Raw genomic sequence first — 18162 nt, 5'->3', positions numbered from 1 at the left:
TTGTCTTTGGTTGTGGTACAAGGAACAAATCTATGTCAAACTCCAAAACATGGAAAGAAAATATTACAGCACTTACACCAGTCAGGATGTTATATAAACCTGCATTCTACAAATTTAAATTCTGTTGCTTGGGATGGTAGTTAAATTACAATTGTCTAAATTTGCTGCTCGATGCAAGTACTACCATGAGTCTGTTGTCCCGTGTAGCATTGAAAACATCTATTTGTCCTTGAGAATATTTTTGGGGTTTCAGCTTGTGTTCTTGTTGCAGGAGTAATGGACAGGTAACAGGATATTGTTCTGCTGTGGTGCCAGTGAGTAAGAATGACAGAGTGCTTCCTGCCTCCCACAAGCAGTCCCAGCGAACACCGCAGGGTAGAGCATGGTGGAAGTCTTGCCAGGACCCCAAGCTCTGAAGAAATCAGCCCAACCAAATTCCCTGGCTTATATCGCACGGGTGAGCCTTCACCACCTCATGACAGCCTCCATGAACCTCCTGATATTGTATCTGATGATGAGAAAGAACATGGGAAGAAGAAAGGAAAATTTAAGAAAAAGGAGAAAAGAAGTAGGTCACTTTAAGAAAAACTGTATGCTACCAGTGTATGTTGATTGTCTTTTTTCATGACCCAGTTTCTTTGTCAGATGTTCTTTATTCTTTATTTATTACTTTGGTTTGAATGTTGATGACGTCCATATTTTAAAATAACCAGCTGCTCTTTGAGGCATGATGAAATTCATAACATATCTTTTGATGAGTTTTTTTTAATCATGAGAAGCCCCATCATTCAGCTGTCAAACTCTAAATGTCTGTAAAATGGAAAAGCTTTAATTACTTCTAAATGAAGACTATAAAAGTATTTCCATGTGGGAATAGTAATGTGATGTCCTGTTCACTTTCAAAGTAATATCTATCTTTCCTTTTTATGATAATGGTTAGTTTTATACATACCAAAGAACCAGATATTCTGATAACCTTTACCTGGCTACAGTGCAATATCACTTTTATTAATGAGCAGTACATTGTTAGTATTTTCTTAAGTATGAAAACAACTTTGAATATTAAAACAATGAAAAATATTTTTTAATTCTTAAAAGTATTTTTATTCTGGTTTCTGAAAATGTAATATAAGAAATATGCAGAATTTGAGATATGTAGAGAACAATTGAGTGGATCTTTATTTGGAACTAATAATCAGCAGAGCTTACTTTTAGAGAAATTTAATACTGCATCCTGAGGTTGTCCTTTTTTTTGGTTGTTGTTACCACTTTTGGGTTCACACTTTATATCTAAAGTCTATTGTAGTTGGGCAGCTAATATATTCAAATAAATAAATAAGAAAGAAGGTCCAGGTGAAAACAGCTGATCAGCTTGGATGGAGGGTTGGAATTTATGTTGGAGCTGAACTTTTAAATTTATAGAAGAGTATTATTTTCATCAGTCTTGGAGAACACAATCAATAGTAAAAGATTCCAAGAGTTTGTAGTCCAAGAATTTCTGGAGGGTCCTGCTGTAGGAGAATATTTGGTAGCCAGAAGCAAGCTTAGTGGATCCATATGAAGGGGACAAAATATTTGTGAATTATGGGTTGGATTGAACTGAAGTAGAAGACAATTGGAAGTAGTTCCCAAGCTTATCTGTGAAGGACTACAGCGTTAGCAGGATCCTGGCACAACAGTTTGAAAATCTGTATGTGTTTAAAAATCATAATTTTTATTTTCATCCAGTTGTGCTTTCTGAACAGTGGTATCACTTCTCAGTCATGCACTCAGGTCTTATTTCTAGGCTGGACCATCTCTATAGGATATATACAGTTATTACTCAAGGTTTAGGACTACAGCAAAGCCATGATTTAGTAGACTTTGGTACAACATATTTCACATACAAGAGACTAACTTACCCTGGTGATCTAACTAATTTGTGCAATGATATAATCATTCAGATAATATAAATCACCACACTGACATGCTGTCTGAGTTAATGCCACTCAGGAATAACGGACCCCTCTTCCCCTGATTAGTCCGCTAAATTGAGGTTTCACTGTACAACAACTGTATTGGAAATTCCACTGGCACTCTAATTATTCTCATCATGTTTTGCTACCTGAAAACTTTAATTGCATTCAGGCTTTTCCTTGATCTTTCCTTATATCATAGTATTGGTGTTGCAATTGATTATAGGTGTGTTTATTTGTTTAAAACTGATTTTCCTATTCCTACCTACAGGCTAGGCAGGGCTAGTTATAGAAGAGGTGTAGCTTATTAGATGCCTATGCATGTATTTCAAAGGCTCTAAAGAACTTGGTAATTCGCAGTAAGAGCTAAGTTTGTCTTATGGCTGTGGAATTGAAATCACATGTGCAGTTGTATAACCCACTTGAGCGGGAGTAGTTTAAAAGAGACAAGATGCTTGGGATGACTTTGCCAACTGAATTGAAGAGTAAGTTTTCTTTCTTTTTAGAGAATGGGGCTAAGCACATTGATACACCTGTATTCTAGAATATCTGGTTTAGGGTTTTGAAAAAGAAAGAAAAATTAAGTGATTGGATGAGTTAGGTTGGGATTATATTCTTTGCCATTTACACCAACTGTTTTTAAATGTGCTTTTAAAGTACTGATTTAGGTTCATGACAATTAATTACTGTAGGGACACAGGGTTTTTTTTTTAACTATTTTTTCCATTCCCTGATTTTTGAAATTAACTAAGAGCAGAAAAATAATCTTGGCATTGTCTTTTTAAGGTTTTAAACTGCGGAGATTATGTGCCATTTATACTGGTCATCACTCTATACATCAGTTCTGTATTCACTTTGGTATAAGATTTTGTTCTGTGATAAAGTTATAGTTCTTAGCCTAATCCCATTAGACCCAGTGGGATGTTTTCAGAAGAATCATGTAGACAGTTGCATTGCAACTTGTAATGAATTCAGACTGCACATAGCAATAAAACTTCATATGTAGTAGTCAGTAAATAATCAACAGATGAATTGATCTGATTGTTCTAAGGAAGGAAAATATGTCCTGCAAAGCTTGGCTGAATGTTTGGCCTGTTTAGTTCTGCAAAACCAAGTGTGTGTTTTGATTAATAGCACATTAGAGTTCAGCGCTAGCTTTTTTCTTATACACAGATTAAACATTTGATTTTATTTCTGTTCTTCCTTTTTCTCCCAACAGCCGAAGGTTATGCAGCTTTTCAGGAAGATAGCTCGGGGGATGAAGCTGAAAGTCCTTCCAAGCTAAAACGCTCTAAAGGGATTCATGTTTTTAAGAAGCCAAGTTTCTCCAAAAAGAAGGAAAAGGACTTTAAGATAAAAGAAAAACCCAAAGATGACAAGCATAAAGATGACAAGCACAAGGAAGAGAAGCATAAAGAGAAGAAATCAAAAGACTTGACAGCAGCAGATGTTGTTAAACAGTGGAAAGAGAAGAAGAAAAAGAAGAAAACAGTTCAGGAGATGGAAATGCCACCGGTGGATGTTCCTAGGCACAGGCCTGTGTTCGGAGTCCCTTTGAGCGATGCAGCAGAGAGGACCATGTTGTACGATGGCATCCGCCTACCAGCAGTTTTCCGGGAATGTATAGATTATGTAGAGAAATACGGCATGAAATGCGAAGGCATCTACAGAGTTTCAGGTACAGTGGCTCACCTGAAGGTAGATTTCATGTGCCTGATGAGGTTTTACTGCCTCAAGATTTTTAAAATTCAATAATATTTCTGCCTTCAGAATGCTTCCCTAAAATCAAAAGGGGTTAACATCTGGAATTTATTATTAGTTCTGATTTAGATGTGATTGGAAGAATCACAGACATGTTAATATATTTTTAAAAGCTTCAGTGATTTATTTAATAGATGTGTTTTGAAAGTTAGTTTGGTTAACACACTGTCCTGCAGATGAGGGTAAAAAATTCTTTATTGCCAGGGATGCTTTTGATTTCCAAACAGCATCCTTTGCCATCTGCCACCTCCTTGATAAATGCAGTTCAGACTTTTAAATTGGCACAGAGCACTTTGCAGCTGCATTGGTCCCTTTGCTCCAGATGTCAGTAGGACTGTGTTGGTGTAAATAGTTCAGAGTTAGTATAGCAATTATTATTATCGGTAGTTCATGAAGAGGGACTGTAGCTCAATTATAACGCATGTGTTTTCCATTCAGAAAGTTCCATGCAAACCAGTATAAAGGCCAACAGTATAAATGTATATAAGAAGCTTCCTATGTTTTTATATAAGATTTGCATCTTATGTCTGCTAGGTCCTATCCATGCTGCTACTTGCCTGGGGCCCCCAAGTGTGTGAAGGAGCCCGTCTGGCTATGCTAATGCTTGTTCTGATTTTTCTTGGCTGTTGTATTTTTTTTTAATTTTCATATATGTATCTGTTTTTTTATTTTTGTTTAATATTTTTAGCTGTCCAAAGTTATTTATTGATATGGGCAGCCATATAAATTGACTAAATAAAAAATATTTTTATTTACGTTGAATAAGAAGGTACAGTGCTAATAAGTAGTGATTTGTCAAAAAGTGCAGCAAGTAGGGAACACACATTAATTTGTTTCTTCTTCCCACGCTTTCATTTTTATTTTCTTCCAAAAGGAATTTAAATACCAAGTTCTCATTAGTAGGTATCCTCAAATACAGTGCCAAGCAGCAGTTAAAATTTTTAGCTTAGTTCTGAAGACAGCATCCTGGTAGTAATGCCAAGATAATTAGCATTCATAGTACTTGTATAACTTTGACCCACGTAAAATTAACAATGATTTGAGTCATTTATTTAAGTATACAGCTTACTTTAAATTGTGAATGCCACCTGTGAGAAACATGATACCCGCAATATTCATGTAATGCACAGACTGTTTTGACAAGGAATGCAAATTCAGAAGCAGAGATTAAAGACAAAACTGCACAGAAAATAAATATTTTGCAAGTACAGTATCTTATATTCACAGCTTTGACACTAGAGTTCCATAAATATGAAAGCCCCTACCTCTGTGGCACTGTGTATCCCAGCGCTCAGCAGAAGGATAGGAATGGTTGCTGGGCGGGGGGGCGGAGCCTGTCTTTTGCTTTTAGGATAGCAGTTTATATGGTGCATGAGCAGAGCAGAAAGCATGCTTCTCTTAGTAACAGCTAATCAGGAAGTGCATAAGCAGAAGTTCAGGTAACACAAGGAAGCCAATTTGTTTGATTATAATAACCTCTCAGGTAAATCCATAAAAGTTAGTGGACTGCTAAGAGTCTAGAACCTTTGAGAAGGATTAGAGTGATTTGTTCCCTCTCTGCTAGCCTACCATATTATGCTGGTCATAGAGGAAGAGACTCCCTCCTTTGATAATTTGATATGTGTAGAGAATATTTTTAGGCATAGTTTCTAATCTAAAGGAATGGAGAGAATTCCTAAGTCTATAAATTATCATCCTGTCTCTCTCTATTTTCCTGCTGCCTCTTTTGTCAATGAGAGATGGCCAGATCTTTCTTCCATTGCACACTTTTATTTGCCCTGTGTACCATTAGTAATTTGTTAATTTGCAGAAGGACGATAGGATGGAAAACCAATGTGGAGTATTTTTCAGGAAGACTAGAAGAGCTTTTAATAGTAACTAAAGATAGATTCATATAAGCGAAGTAGTATTTCTGATTAAGCGTGTTTCTCTGAATTTTGGTAGGATATAGGTTGGTTTTACAATTATTTGCCTTTCATAAGGCTGTCACCAATATTTTGCTCTCTTTTGTGGATAGAATAACTGCTAAGTTAGTGGACTGCTAAGAGTCTAGAACCTTTGAGAAGGAATAGCCAGCTTCAAATTCCCATCTAATCACTTAGGGATAGATTCTTGTCCAGTCGTTCTCTCTCATCTCAGCCCATGTCATAGATTGTTACTGTGATGAGAACATTAGAGGACACACCATGTGAATTCTTTGGAGCTCTTAGAAGAAAGGTGAAATGTAACAAGCAAGTGATACTGTTTGTTGAGATGACAGAAAAATATTGTAACTATAATTCATTTCTATTCTCAAAGGATTTAAAAATCATTCTAAATGTTTTTTAAGGAATTAAATCAAAGGTGGATGAGCTAAAAGCGGCGTATGACCGAGAAGAATCCCCCAACCTAGAGGACTATGAGCCCAACACAGTAGCTAGCTTGTTGAAACAGTACCTGCGTGAACTTCCTGAAAACCTGCTAACCAAAGAGCTGATGCCTCGCTTTGAAGATGCTTGTGGGAAGAGCTTGGAGGCCGAGAAACGGCAGGAGTGCCAGCGCCTCCTGAAAGAGCTACCAGAATGTAACTTTCTCTTGATTTCCTGGCTGATTGTGCACATGGACCATGTCATTGCAAAGGAGTTAGAAACAAAAATGAACATCCAGAACATTTCCATAGTGCTCAGCCCAACTGTCCAGGTATGTGTGCCAGCCAGCTGTTATTTAAAACTGTTTCTAACTGTATTTCTGGAAGTCACCTTACTTGTTCTACATATGGTCATGTACGTTTCCCTTGTAGAGGAAATGTACATGTAATGAATAATAGGCCTATCAGTGGAAGAGTTGGTAGAACCCACAAAACAAATTTCAGTACTGTCCTAGCTTCTGATAATCCAAACTTGTGTGCTGCTCTCTGAAGTATTCTCACTTCTGAAATATACTTACAGAGCACATGCTCCAAATGGAACTTAGCAAGTGAGTGAGGCATTTTGGAGTATGATCAGATGTCTTTAGCACCAAACCCATATTGGACTGGATATAGTATTCAAAAGCAGAAGATCAACTTTTAAACATCCTTAATTAAATGGTTTCTTTTATGAGCTAGATGCATTATGTGTTAGGTGATTAGTACCAACAAGGTACCATATAGGAAGTATTGGAATATGGCAAGTTTTATATGGGTTAATGAAACAAGCTATTAATTGAATTCAGATATTATGGTTCATCCATCTTTAATTAGTACTTCATTTAAGGTAAGGTAAGATAATAGAAATCATTGCTTAACAAGTGAAAATTTAATTCAGTGGCAGCCATTTCATATCCTACCTGGACTCAGGTTGGCATGAAAGAGTTCAGCATTAGTATAAAAGGTAGTATCTCTTTGTGCAGGAATTTGAGGAGAAGATGATTTATGGATCTGCTGATTAAAAAGGGTTGAAGAAGGGGTTCATGTAATGTAATCTTAAAGAGGGAGGAAGGTTGTTTGTAACTGCTGTAAAGAAGATTGGAAGTCGCTTCTTTATATTTCTTTTTCTTTTTCTATCTGTATTGTTTCCTGCAGTTTTTCTTTTTTCTATTTCTTAATTTTTCTTTATATGTTTATCTTTTATTTATGTTTAAATCTCTAATAAAAATTATATATAAAAAGGGAATTTGAAGAGAAGGTGATTAGTGGCAGTTCCAAGTGCCCCTGAAAATATGCTTTTTTATTATTTGTAAGATTATATTCTTAGATATAAAGATATCCACAGGTTTTAACAAGCTAATCTTGATGCAATAAATCATGAGTTGAAAAACAAGGAAGTTGGAAAATTTAAAAACTTGTTTCTGTAATTTTTTGGTAACATTTATTGTCACATTGTTCAAACCTATTCCTGAAATTGAACATGCCAGAGATTCCAATAAAAGAATAAGAGTAATTTAAAACTTTTGAATTAAAGAGAAAATCTGCATGAGTAAACAAAAGGACCATCTACAGTATAATGGGGTTATATGTGCTGATGTTTTACTGTAGTTATTGCAGCTAAGCAGATCCTGTTCTTGTGTTACGTAGGGCCAAGCCCTTGGCCTAAGTGAGCAGTTGCAGCAATAATAACCTACTTGTATTTTATTACTTATTACTAATGTTGTCAGACCAGTCAGGAGAGTCTCTACAGTATCTTTTAAATTAAATAGCTGTTTCATCCAATTAGTGTCAATAATTTAAAAATTATGATAAAAAAATCAAATAATTTGAAAGTGATATTCCACTAATTTTATTTAAATATATTCCATGATGCCCAAGAATTTAAATTATACCTGGATCAGAACTGGAGTCTAGGTATTGTATTTCTTTAATATGACTCATTAGTGGTGTGGTCTTCTACATGTCAGGATTAGTTAAATTGTTCATGCCTTTGCTCTGCACTTACACCCTACTCCACCTTCGTTTTTTACAGGGTCACCTTAAATGAATGTAATGTGGTCATAAGCTCTTTAATCTGGTTATTTAGCTAGAGTTTCTATATTGTGAAATTGAAGTCAGACCTTTTTGAAATTTGGAGTTTTTCCAGATGTTAATGTGACAACTTGTTAACAAGGTTGCTAATATTTAAGGAACACATAGTAGGTCTTTTTAGCACCTTTGTGGCCATCTTTGTTACATTTTGAAATTCCTGATAGAAGATAGCTAAGGATCATTGGAATATGTTATGGTTGGGAAAGGGTTAAAATACATATTTAAAACAATTGTTATGTTAATGTATAAATATATAATATAATACTTCCAGACTTTTTAAAGAAGATTGCATTAGATTAACAGAAGATTTCGCAATGACTAAGATCAGTTTGCCAAACTGAAACATGTCACTGACTTAACCAGATTTAGTTTGGGTCAGTCCAGCTTTGTTAACAGTGATTTGTACCTGGCTTAATCAGACTAATCATAGTTAATATTAAGTAGTGTTTTTCCAAATTTGGGTGACATGGTGAGCTACACAGAAGCAAAAGCAGAAACAGAACCCCATTCTGCTGGATAGGAGAGGGTTTTTTTTAGATTGGTATGGTGTTTGCATGCTACCCTAAGGAGACTATAGCACAGTTTTCCTCAACTGGTATTCAGAGCCACATACCCAACAAAACAGGAGTGTTGAGAAGATTGCTGCTCTAAATTAATAAGGGCTGTTATACAGAGACAATCATTCAGTCCATCTTTGGTCATATCACAGACTCTTCCCACATCGCATGGACATTTCACATCAATCTCCATTACAAGATGGGAGAAAGTATGCTGAGGAAAGGTGCATGTAGGAGATAGTATTGTATGTTGTTCATACAGGTAGACAAGTTAAATATCCTTTGTAAGGCTCATATGGCTTCAAAAGCCTTCTCCTATTGCTTATGAGCATAATGTGTGCATACCCAGACATTTCTGCTGGGACTGCCACCAAGATGGCTGCGGTGCAGGACAGCTTTCTAATCAGCTCTGGAAGCCTTGCAAAGGATCCAGTTGCTTTAATACTCTAAAGCAGTGTTTCCCAGCCTTGGCATCTTTAAAATATTATACCCTAAGTGTGTTTAGAAAGGAATATTTTATTATTTTGCAAATATCTAGACAGTGAATGATAAATAATTCTAAAGTGATACTGTGTTTTCTCAGATCAGCAACCGTGTCCTTTATGTGTTTTTCACTCACGTACAAGAGTTCTTTGGAAATGTGGTCCTCAAACCAGTAACAAAGCCTCTTCGGTGGTCTAACATGGCAACCATGCCAGCATTGCCAGAAACACAGGAAAGCATTAAAGAAGAGATCCGAAGACAGGTTGGTCATCTTTGAATAATTAGAACTTTCCCTGTCTAAAAACTTGATTCAAGTAATTGTTATTTCCAATCTTTTTATCACTGATTTATGGCCCTTTTAATTGAGCAAAGTGTTAGATATATTATATGATGGTGAAGGAAAAAAACAACCTTCCAATCTTTAGATTTAAGAGAAGAGCTGGAGTTCTTACAAATTCACTTATGCTTCAGGTAGCTTGGACAGTTTAAGTTAAGGCTTAAATATATAATTTTCTCTTACATACTGCCCTCATTTACAATTTAATTCTCCCTTATTCATGTTTTTCCTTGATTTTTCAGCCCCAGTTGTATTCTTTTGTAGATTGAGGTCAAATCTCACAATGCGGCAACAAATGGTCTAATTTTCACATTTGGGTTCTAATGAAAAATATGATATATATTAACTAAGCTACTTTTTCTGCACCTCCAGTAATTATCAGTATATAGAAGATGATCTTCAGGAAATTTAACTAGGTAGCCGAAATTGGCATATTCCATTGGTGGAGATATAGGTAGACCTCGGTTACTGACTGCCTTGTGCAGTGACTGTTCAAAGTTATGATGGTGCTGAAAAAATAATTTTGCAGCCAAGATGCACATTTACCACCTTTGCAGTCTCTCTCTCTCACTCACATGTTCACCATTACATTCAGTCAGTACGGGTTATCCTGTGCCTGACCCATTTTTTTTTACGGTTTTCCCCCCTTGCAGAGTGGAACAGGGCTGGCTGTTTGCTTAACATGCTCACGGCCCCAAGCATGCTAGGCAAACAGCTGGTGCTAGAGCATTCCTTTCAATATGTATTCCTCATTGTATGCCTGCTTATTCTCTTGTAATCCCTTCCTTTTCAATGAATGTAAATACAAACATTAATTCCCTTCTGGCTAATTATCCCAGCACAGGCTGAGCATTCCAAAAGGCAGGGGAGTGGGGAAAAAGGGAAGGTGAAATAAAATCGTAAGCACAGTTGCAGTCATGTGAGTTTCCACTTAGTGACCAAGTTGCCAGTCCCAGTTGTGGTAGTTAAATGAGGACTACCTGTATATGTAGGAATGTGTTTGTTTTTTAAACCTAGGAGTTTCTTTTGAACTGTTTGCACCGAGACCTTCAGGTAGGGATTAAAGATTTATCCAAAGAAGAAAGATTATGGGAAGTGCAAAGGATTTTGACAGCTCTCAAAAGGAAGCTAAGAGAAGCTAAAAGACAAGTAAGTGTCTGCTTTTCTCTTATAAATCATGTGGATGGAATGTTGCTTGTCTAGTTTACATCAGTATAGTTAAAATATCAGCCCCTGGCAAGATAAGCAGAACCACTAAGCTTTGCTTTCAGTTTTTTCCCGAGCGTGGTACATACAGTGGGGCAAAAAAGTATTTAGTCAGCCACCAATTGTGCAAGTTCTCCCACTTAAAAAGATGAGAGAGGCCTGTAATTTTCATCATAGGTATACCTCAACTATGAGAGAAAAAATGGGGGGGAAAATCCAGAAAATCACATTGTCTGATTTTTAAAGAATTTATTTGCAAATCATGGTGGAAAATAAGTATTTGGTCACCTACAAACAAGCAAGATGTCTGGCTCTCACAGACCTGTAACTACTTCTTTAAGAGGCTCCTCTGTCCTCCACTCGTTACCTGTAGTAATGGCACCTGTTTGACCTTGTTATCAGTATAAAAGACACCTATCCACAACTTCAAACAGTCACACTCCAAACTCCACTATGGCCAAGACCAAAGAGCTGTTGAAGGACACCAGAAACAAAATTGTAGACCTGCACCAGGCTGGGAAGACTGAATCTGCAATAGGCAAGCAGCTTGGTGTGAAGAAATCAACTGTGGGAGCAATAATTAGAAAATGGAAGACATACAAGACCACTGATAATCTCCCTCAATCTGGGGCTCCATGCGAGATCTCACCCCGTGGGGTCAAAATGATCACAAGAACGGTGAGCAAAAATCCCAGAACCACACGGGGGGACCTAGTGAATGACCTGCAGAGAGCTGGGACCAAAGTAACAAAGGCTACCATCAGTAACACACTACGCCGCCAGGGACTCAAATCCTGCAGTGCCAGACGTGTCCCCCTGCTTAAGCCAGTACATGTCCGGGCCCGTTTGAAGTTTGCTAGAGAGCATTTGGATGATCCAGAAGAGGATTGGGAGAATGTCGTATGGTCAGATGAAACCAAAGTAGAACGTTTTGGCCTAAACTCAACTCGTCGTGATTGGAGGAGAGAGAATGCTGAGTTGCCTCCAAAGAACACCATACCTACTGTGAAGCATGGGGGTGGAAACATCATGCTTTGGGGTTGTTTTTCTGCAAAGGGACCAGGACGACTGATCCGTGTAAAGGAAAGAATGAATGGGGCCATGTATCGTGAGATTTTGAGTGAACACCTCCTTCCATCAGCAAGGGCACTGAAGATGAAACGTGGCTGGGTCTTTCAGCATGACAATGATCCCAAACACACCGCCCGGGCAACGAAGGAGTGGCTTCGTAAGAAGCATTTCAAGGTCCTGGAGTGGCCTAGCCAGTCTCCAGATCTCAACCCCATGGAAAACCTTTGGAGGGAGTTGAAAGTCCGTGTTGCCCAGCGACAGCCCCAAAACATCACTGCTCTAGAGGAGATCTGTATGGAGGAATGGGCCAAAATACCAGCAACAGTGTGTGAAAACCTTGTGAAGACTTACAGAAAACGTTTGACCTCTGTCATTGCCAACAAAGGATATATAACAAAGTATTGAGATGGACTTTTGATATTGACCAAATACTTATTTTCCACCATGATTTGCAAATAAATTCTTTAAAAATCAGACAATATGATTTTCTGGATTTTTTTCCCCATTTTGTCTCTCATAGTTGAGGTATACCTATGATGAAAATTACAGGCCTCTCTCATCTTTTTAAGTGGGAGAACTTGCACAATTGGTGACTGACTAAATACTTTTTTGCCCCACTGTAATTATGGGGCTTTTAATAGTTCTCATGCTGCTTTCTCTTTTATTAGATTCTCGGTTCCACTCTGGCAGTACAGCATTGGTGCTTTGATTGCTCTGATAGAAAAAAAATGAAATGGCACTTTGGCAGGGTTTCTATTGCAGGACCTAAGTGACCCTATCTGTGATGTTCACATCTTCTGTTGATACTACCTTTTTCACAAATGTTTAGTTTCTGTTTAGAACAGATCTTTTGCACTACTGACTGTTCTTCCTTTGAGGAAACATTAGGTTTCTGGTTTTGATTTCAGTTTCAGAGTTTGATCTTTTTGATCTTTGTCTATAGCTACCTTATAGCATTTACCTTGTATTTTATCAGGCATTGCCTAACTCTGCTTAATCAAATTATGTTTAGGTGTGCACGAATATTTCCAATTGCTGCACTGCCTAAATCTGCTGCTAATGTGTCAGCAAAAATTCATGGTCTATCAATTCTTGGAAAATCAAAACAGCTGTTCTCATTCAACCACCATCTGCCCTATAAAAGTGTGGAGTGATTAATCTGACCAACAAATACTGCTTTAGGAAGTTTGAAATAACATACGTATTTTCCCAATATTGCTTCAGGCAAAAACCCTGTAGAAGCTGCAATTTAAATATTGTTGCATGTAAATGCATGATTCTGTGCAGCAAGAGCCATTAGTAAAAATTTTTCTCAATGCAGGAATGTGAAACAAAGATTGCACGAGAAATTGCTAGTCTTTCAAAGGAGGATGTTTCCAAAGAAGAAATGAATGAAAATGAAGAAGTTATAAATATTTTGCTGGCTCAGGTAGTGCCCGTTGTTTACCTTATTTCATTTTTATTCTCAGCATTTAACCTGCACACTGTGAAAATAAGTTGGGGAGAAGTGACTATCCATATTTGAAAGAGACAATTTCTTCTTGCAGGCATAGTGTATTTTATGTATTTTTTTAATCAATAGCTGCAATTGTATTGTGTTTCTTGAGTCAAATAAAAAACAGTGAAGTGATTAGATAGCTATCAAATATAGTGCCAGTTCTAAGTATCCAGGAGGACTTAATGAAGTTCTTGTGGTTGACTCTGATCTGAAGTAGCTGATCTGGGATCTTTAGAGGCCAGGATTGGAAGAAGACTAAGCGGCATGTGTGTTTCACCACTGACTTATAAAAAGCTGATTTCTCTAAGTAATGTGGGCAATTTTCAATTCAGAATCTCAAGACCATTTGAGATAATTAGGTGCATTGATTGAATTCCTTACCGAGTAGCATCACTTACCAACCCTGCTAGTTCTTCACCTCCCTGGTGAAGGGAAGAAGCCCTGCAAGAAGTCCTTTCTGTTTCTCTGTTTTCCTCAGGATTGATTGATTGATTGATTTAATTTTTCAACCGCCCATCTCCCCCCAATGGGGGAACTCTGGGCGATTCACAACAAACATTAAAACATAAAATATATAAATACATAAAACCTTAATTAAAAACATTACTAAAAAGAAGAAGGAGAGACCAAGAGGATGAAAAATCTGAGGCTGAAGGCAGAAGGACTCTATGGGGCTAGCCATCCCCATGCTTGAGGTATTCTCACCCCACGCCAGGTGGCAGAACCAGGTCTTCAAAGCCTTACGGAAGGCCAGGAGTGTGGGGGGTAATCGCACCTCCGGGGGCAAGATGTTCCAAAGAGCAGGGGCTACCGCAGAGAAGGCCCGCCTTCTGGACCCCGCCAGTCGAAGTTCTTTCACTGAGGGGGTCCGAAGCATACCCTCTCTGTGTGATCGGGTGGGATGGGTTGAAGTCATAGGGGAGAGGTGGTCCCTTAGATAACCTGGTCCCATGCCATGTAGGGCTTTAAAGGTGATAACCAATACCTTGAATTGGACCCGGAAGCAAACTGGCACCCAATGCAGCTCGCGGAGCAGAGGCTTTACATGGGCCCTCCTTGGGGCTCCAACAATAGCCCGCGTGGCTGCATTCTGGACCAGCTGTAGCTTCTGGATACTCTTCAAGGGTAGCCCCATGTAGAGCACATTTCAGTAGTCTGGGAGATAACAAGGGCATGAGTGACTGTTCGAAGGGCATCCCGATCCAGGAAAGGGCGTAACTGATGCACAACCCGAAGTTGTGCAATGGCCCTCCTTGTCACAGCTGCCACCTGCTGTTCAAGCAGGAGCCGTGAGTCTAGGAGGACCCCCAGACTGCACTGGGTCTGTCTGGGGGAGTGCCATCCCATCCAGCACCAAAGATGACAAAATCCCGGATACAGAGGAGCCATTAACCCACAGCCACTCCATCTTACCAGGGTTCAGCCGAAGCCTGTTGTTCCCCATCCAGACCCTTACAGCCTCCAGGCACCGCGAAAGGGTGGCCACAGCTGTCTCAGTCTGGAAAAATACATTGGGAGGTATATACAGTATGGGTATTGTATATACGGTGGGCATTGTATTTTCCTTCATCCCTTCAGAGAATAACCCAGTCTTCCCTTCTGCACTGTTTTCTGCTCAGCTACATAAGAAACTGTGTTTTATGATTATGGCCAAGAAAGAAAGTAACGTCTTGAATTGAGAGTGGTTTATCGTTTCAGCAAAATTGCTCACATAATTGAATTATGTTTGATAGGAGAATGAGATTTTGACAGAACAAGAAGAGCTGCTAACAATGGAACAGTTCTTGCGTCGACAAATTGCGTCTGAAAAGGAGGAAATAGATCGTCTCCGAGCAGAAATAGCAGAAATTCAAAGGTAACCCAACTTCAGCTTGAGGACTAACCAGTGGTTGGAAATTCCAGCTAAACATTAGAAGAAAGTTCCTTACAGTGTATCTTGTGACTGCCTAGGGAAGTGGTGGGTTCTCCCTGAATATATTAAAACTGAGCCTGGAAAGTTCGTCAGGGAATATTACAGCACAGCCTTTCCCATCTTGGCACCTTTCAGATATGTTGGGATTACAAGTTTGAGGCCAAGGCCATGTTAAGTGGAAGTTCTAAGAGTCGTAGTAGTAGCAACACATCTGGAGGACATCCAGTTGGAGAAAGCTGTTATGATAGCGTATTGTGGATCCTGAAAGGAACATGGGGTTGGACTAGGTGGTCTTCCCAGTCCTTTTCAGCCAAGATTCTATGATACTAAACTTACTGAATTTAACACTTCAAATGTTTCACCAGAACAGTTACAATGGATAAACTTTTATGTTACGTTGCAACTCTTCTCTGTGCATTCAAATTCATGAAACTGTGTTTTGGAATGTGTTCATTGTGTCAGTGTGAATATCCTTTAAAAATGTATAGCAAATAAACCAATAGTGATACATGTTACAGAAATCTTTACTTGTACATCTAGTCGCCAGCATGGTCGCAGTGAAACTGAAGAATATTCTTCTGAGAGTGAGAGTGAGAGTGAAGATGAAGAAGAGCTACAGATAATCTTAGAAGACTTGCAACGGCAGAATGAAGAACTAGAGGTGAGACGGCATTCTGTGCAGTAGATGTTCAGTGAGTTTTTTTATTCAGGCATGGGAAAATATGATGGCGCATATCACAAAAAGGGAAATTTGAATTAAATAGGAAGAACTTCCTAATATTAAAAGTTACTTAACTAGAGAGTAGCATGTCTTAGAAAGTGGCAGCCCCTCCTTTGTTAGAGGTCATCTACCAAATACTGTAGTAGCAGATTTCCTACTTCGTCATTCGGTTGGATTAGATGAGTTTTGTGGTATTTTCCAAATTTATAGTTCTGTGACCAGTGTGTAGTAGAGAAATTAGTATTCTGTCTTATATTAAGTCAGACCATTCATCTATCCTGCCCAGACCTAGCTCTGTATTTTGATACTGAGTTTATCTAGAGTTTAGATGGAACTTTCCCAGGCTTATCTGGAGATGGCTGGACTCCGCCTGGGATCTTGTGCATGCAAAACACGTGCTCTGCCACTGAACTTTAGCTGTCTGTGTGCCCTGTAGAAACAAACAAGACTTCCTGCAAACTGCTTTTACTCATTACTTTGGAGTAGAGTCCACTGAATTCCCTACAATTTCTTATGTAGAATAGCATTGTTCTTGTCACCTCTGCTAACCCTTTTCTGGTTGATTAAAATCCTTAGATAACAAGAATGAAAGAGTTAGGAGTATGACTGTTGAAGGAATATATAATATGTAGGTTAAACATTGCAACCTTTTACTAAGCAGGCAAAGGTTTATTTTTATTAAAAATGTTACGAATAAATAGTTCATAACAGTTAAGAAGAGATTAGCAGTTAGTTCATAAGTTAAGAAATCTTCAATGGGTGCCATTCAATCTTATATTTGTAGATGTGCTTACATAGTGGGATTTCTTTTCTGCCTCTCCCTCTATCAGTAGATTTGCAGGAGACAAAGGGAAGGGAAACCAGTTTGGTTAGCAGATGCTTCTGTAAACAGACTCTGTAAATGCAAGCTAGCATTCATGGTTTTCAGGATCAAACCATTGGGGAAATTTTTAAAGCAAAAAAGAGAAAACAATAGTAAAAACTCTTCTTTATGAGATTTTGTTATAACAGCATATTTTAAATGAATGAGCACCAGTAGTACAGTAAAGAGAGAAATGATATTTTTGAGTAAGAACTGATTTTTTTACATTTAATAAAACAGTGAAATAAATTTAAAAATGGGGAAAGATGGTCAATTGAAACTAAAGCACTGAATTGTATTATTTTCACATAAATGTAGCAAATTAATTACTCACAATTTAGACAGTCTTTATTATATTTGCCCTGCTGCAATCGTTTTATAAATAAAAAAATTATGAGTTAGTGTGAGTGTGACATTCTCATGGTCCACAATGATTTTGTGGTAGAGATGTCGTCTGGACATAAATACTTCATGGAAAGCTCACTACTAGGACTAAGACTGGCTCCTGTAATAGTTTCCATGCAATTTATAATTTTATTTAAGAACCAAAATACATTTCTCAGAATTCTGGCTTTGAAATTCACACTTTAAAAGTGATACTAGAGCTGAGCTATGTTTAACCCACCACAGTCTTCCATGTAATAGAAGAAATGTAATACAACAAAAATAATTGGAAGAGTATGTTAATCTTTTAAATTTGTGCCAGCCTGTTTTCCACAGTGTCTTTTTCTTTCACAGTAGTTTTTTAAAAATTTTTTAAAAGGACATTCTGGGGGAAAAAAATGCCAACACTGGTCCATGTCACCCATCCAGGAAGTTTCATCAGATTTCTGTGGGTTTCCTGATTAACCCTCACATTGAAGAAGTTTTCCTGTATTTCCAGTGAAGGCATTCCATATTGCTTCTCTACTATTTAATAAACTCTCCCAATTAGATGAAATATAGAATATTGTTCAGATAGAGGCTTCCTGTTTCAGTTAAAGCATATGAATTGAAATAGTTTTTTTCTTTGATTCTTAGAATAGATCAAGTGTCACAGAAAACTGTCTAACCTGAAGGGTTGCCCAAAAATAAACTCTCTGCAATTTAACTCTTTAAAATTGGCAGTAAAAGCAATATATAGCAATACATAATACACAAAAGCACTGACAACCACTTTGCAGAATGCTTAATTTATTTCAACAATCTTTACAGCAGCCTGAAAAATTGACCAATATCATTGCCCCCTTATTACAGCTGGAATAAAAGCTAAAGAGAGTGGTTTCACTAAGCCTATGTAGTCTGCTGTTGTGCCTTTACATCCCTAAGAGTCAACCCCTCTG

General features: G+C 37.9%; 1 protein-coding gene across 1 annotated transcript in view; it reads left to right on the top strand.

Annotated features, from left to right (window-relative positions):
- The window catches only part of RALBP1 (ralA binding protein 1), a 31035-nt gene that overhangs the window by 10721 nt on the left and 2152 nt on the right, over positions 1 to 18162 (top strand). Inside the window, exons 2-9 of the mRNA XM_007429189.4 lie at positions 272 to 568; positions 3175 to 3633; positions 6046 to 6395; positions 9334 to 9495; positions 10588 to 10719; positions 13169 to 13276; positions 15079 to 15200; positions 15798 to 15918. Of these exons, the coding sequence (XP_007429251.1) occupies positions 325 to 568; positions 3175 to 3633; positions 6046 to 6395; positions 9334 to 9495; positions 10588 to 10719; positions 13169 to 13276; positions 15079 to 15200; positions 15798 to 15918 (1698 nt within the window). The 5' untranslated portion in view covers positions 272 to 324. The remainder of the gene's footprint in view (positions 1 to 271; positions 569 to 3174; positions 3634 to 6045; positions 6396 to 9333; positions 9496 to 10587; positions 10720 to 13168; positions 13277 to 15078; positions 15201 to 15797; positions 15919 to 18162) is intronic.

Source organism: Python bivittatus, unplaced genomic scaffold, assembly GCF_059951505.1.
Source record: "Python bivittatus isolate LINGU-HERP-01145 unplaced genomic scaffold, Pbiv_v1 ctg000840_np1212, whole genome shotgun sequence".
NCBI classification, from domain to species: Eukaryota; Metazoa; Chordata; class Lepidosauria; order Squamata; family Pythonidae; genus Python; species Python bivittatus.
This window is presented reverse-complemented; position numbering and strand designations above follow the sequence as displayed.